Here is a 2,404-nt window from a genome sequence, read left to right on the forward strand (position 1 = left end):
CTTAATTTGTTTCTTAGTTATAACTTTAAAAGTGTTATTGTAGGAAGATACGCTTTGACAATGCATAGTTCATGTACTCCATGCTTAAGCTCACTTTTGGCAGTTACAGTAATAGAATTGATTGCTTTTACAAAGACCACCAACTTAAATATATTTTTTCCTTTTTTTTTTTCATCTGAAAGATTAGTGTCACATACAAATTCTCTCCTTCTAAAATTATTTGGCCCTGTTCAACAAATGATATCAAGGAGGTGAAGATCCAAATGCTTACTTGATAACAGATACACAATAATGATAAAAATTAAAACAATATAACAAGAATACTTCTCATCTCTAACATAAAATGTAATGGATAAATGTAAAATTTGTTTTAATATTATTAAGTAAATTAACATTTTGTTTTTGCATTGCAATTAACTTTTTTTGGCCTATTAACTTTCTCCACAATTTTAGAACAAACATTCTTTAAATAAAATTTGTTTTTTTAAACACAGGTTTTTCCCCAGATGCATTGTTATGTCTGCTTCCTTTCTTGATCACTCTCATAATCCCTGCACAAAAACAATAAAAATAATATATATGCCCACTAGGCAATATACCAAGTATAGAGAATTACATACATCTTGAAACCTTAATAAATCTTACCTATTTTAGTATAAGTAGCTGGAATTTCCCAGGACATTTAAAGTATGAAGCATGCAACATATAAAATAACAGTATAGCCAAAATGGGGAAAGGATGAAACAGTCATACTTTATAATGCCACTTAGAATTGCAAATAAATATATTGGCCGGAAAAAAAATTAGAAATAAAGGTAGTGAACCTAATATTTAAGTCTTCAATCAGTCAACTTTTATTTCATGTTAACATAATGGAATTTGATGTCATAATAATTTCATCTTTTTCTGTTTATATTTTCTTTTGTAGGAAAAATATCTTTCCAAGATGTATTAAATAATTAATATTAGAAAAATACTATAGCACTATTTGTTTTCCCTAAAAATTGATATATCAACTTTAAAAATGTTTATATCAATCTTGAAAATGTGTTTTTAACTCAAAAAATATTACAAGAAATTATTATACAGTTAAATACTTTAAAATAGACTGTTTAGTGCTTTTCAATTTGATCAAAAATTTCCAATTGATATTGCTATTTTGGGTTTAGTATTCCCATATCTAACATCACATTTTAAAATTATGATACTAAATATTTTATAACATACAGGCTCCAAATTTGTTTCTTGATAATTGATATAATTGTTCTAATTGTGTCATTTACTGTTATATATACCAGTCAACAAATATTTAGGTGAAACACTTTTCTGATATAACTATAATGAATGATTTTTGTTAAAGAAATCGTTATGAACTCATTTCATCAGTTGATTTGAAAATGAATAAAAATAATAATGCTAAAATATGCACTCCTGTTAAAAATAACACATTATTTACAATAATCTACTATCAATATGTCATTTTAAAAGTCAGATATCGCATCATGAGTGGCTTCTTTCAAAATTTATATGTATCTGCATGAACAGCAGGGCAGGAATTTCCACAAGCTGCTATTGACTTATACTACAAAACTGCATACCCGCCAAAAATTTTTATTTTATGTTAATTTATGGTAATACACATGAATGCACGTCCAGTGATTCTTAATCAGATTCATGGATGAACTTTATAATTACTTCACAAAAGACTACTGACTTAAAGGTTTGGATGTTATAACTCAAGTTAAGAATATCTTTTTTCCTTAAATGAAAAATTGCTATTAAAAGAATTTTTCCTTAGGAAAATAATTATGTTGAAATTTAGATATGTTCAAACAAAAATCCTAAGAGAAATCACTAATTTAAGGAATTTCACTCATTTTTTTTAACTCACATCTTAGAATTACAATATTAGGATGTTCTCAACATTGCAGATCAAAAGAGATTTTTTACATTTTAAATTAATCTGATCTTAGGAGTTTACCATATTAACCCATTAATTCAATATACATTTAAATACAAGAAAATGTTGAATAATAATCATGCATGTTATATAGATATTAATGCAGTTAATTTGATAAATATACAAATAGTTTTATAAAACACACACAAACACACAGACATTACAAACTTCACTCTTGCACTAGAGAAAGTAACGAAAAAGGAGTACACTCACAGATAGAAAACTTGTTGCTGTTGTCTTTCCCTGGAAACAATTTAAATCCTCTAGATTTAAAATCTATGGCCTTTTTCACTAGTTAAGAAAACAAACAAAAACATGTATCAGGATATACAATTTTAAAATAAAATTCAAGTTAACAAATTTTGTTAGCATGGATTTACTCAAGTTAAAGAAACTGCTTTCTTAACCTGATATAGATTACCCAGAAGAAAATTTAAAAAGAAA

The 2,404-nt window shown here is 26.2% G+C and overlaps 1 protein-coding gene across 1 annotated transcript in view; it reads right to left on the reverse strand.

Annotated features, from left to right (window-relative positions):
- Positions 1-2,404, reverse strand: part of CSMD3 (CUB and Sushi multiple domains 3) — a 1,080,109-nt gene that overhangs the window by 655,410 nt on the left and 422,295 nt on the right. The window contains 1 exon segment of the mRNA XM_011360386.2: positions 2,174-2,251. Within this exon segment, the coding sequence (XP_011358688.1) occupies positions 2,174-2,251 (78 nt within the window).

This window comes from Pteropus vampyrus, unplaced genomic scaffold, assembly GCF_000151845.1.
Source record: "Pteropus vampyrus isolate Shadow unplaced genomic scaffold, Pvam_2.0 Scaffold54, whole genome shotgun sequence".
Classification (NCBI taxonomy): Eukaryota; Metazoa; Chordata; class Mammalia; order Chiroptera; family Pteropodidae; genus Pteropus; species Pteropus vampyrus.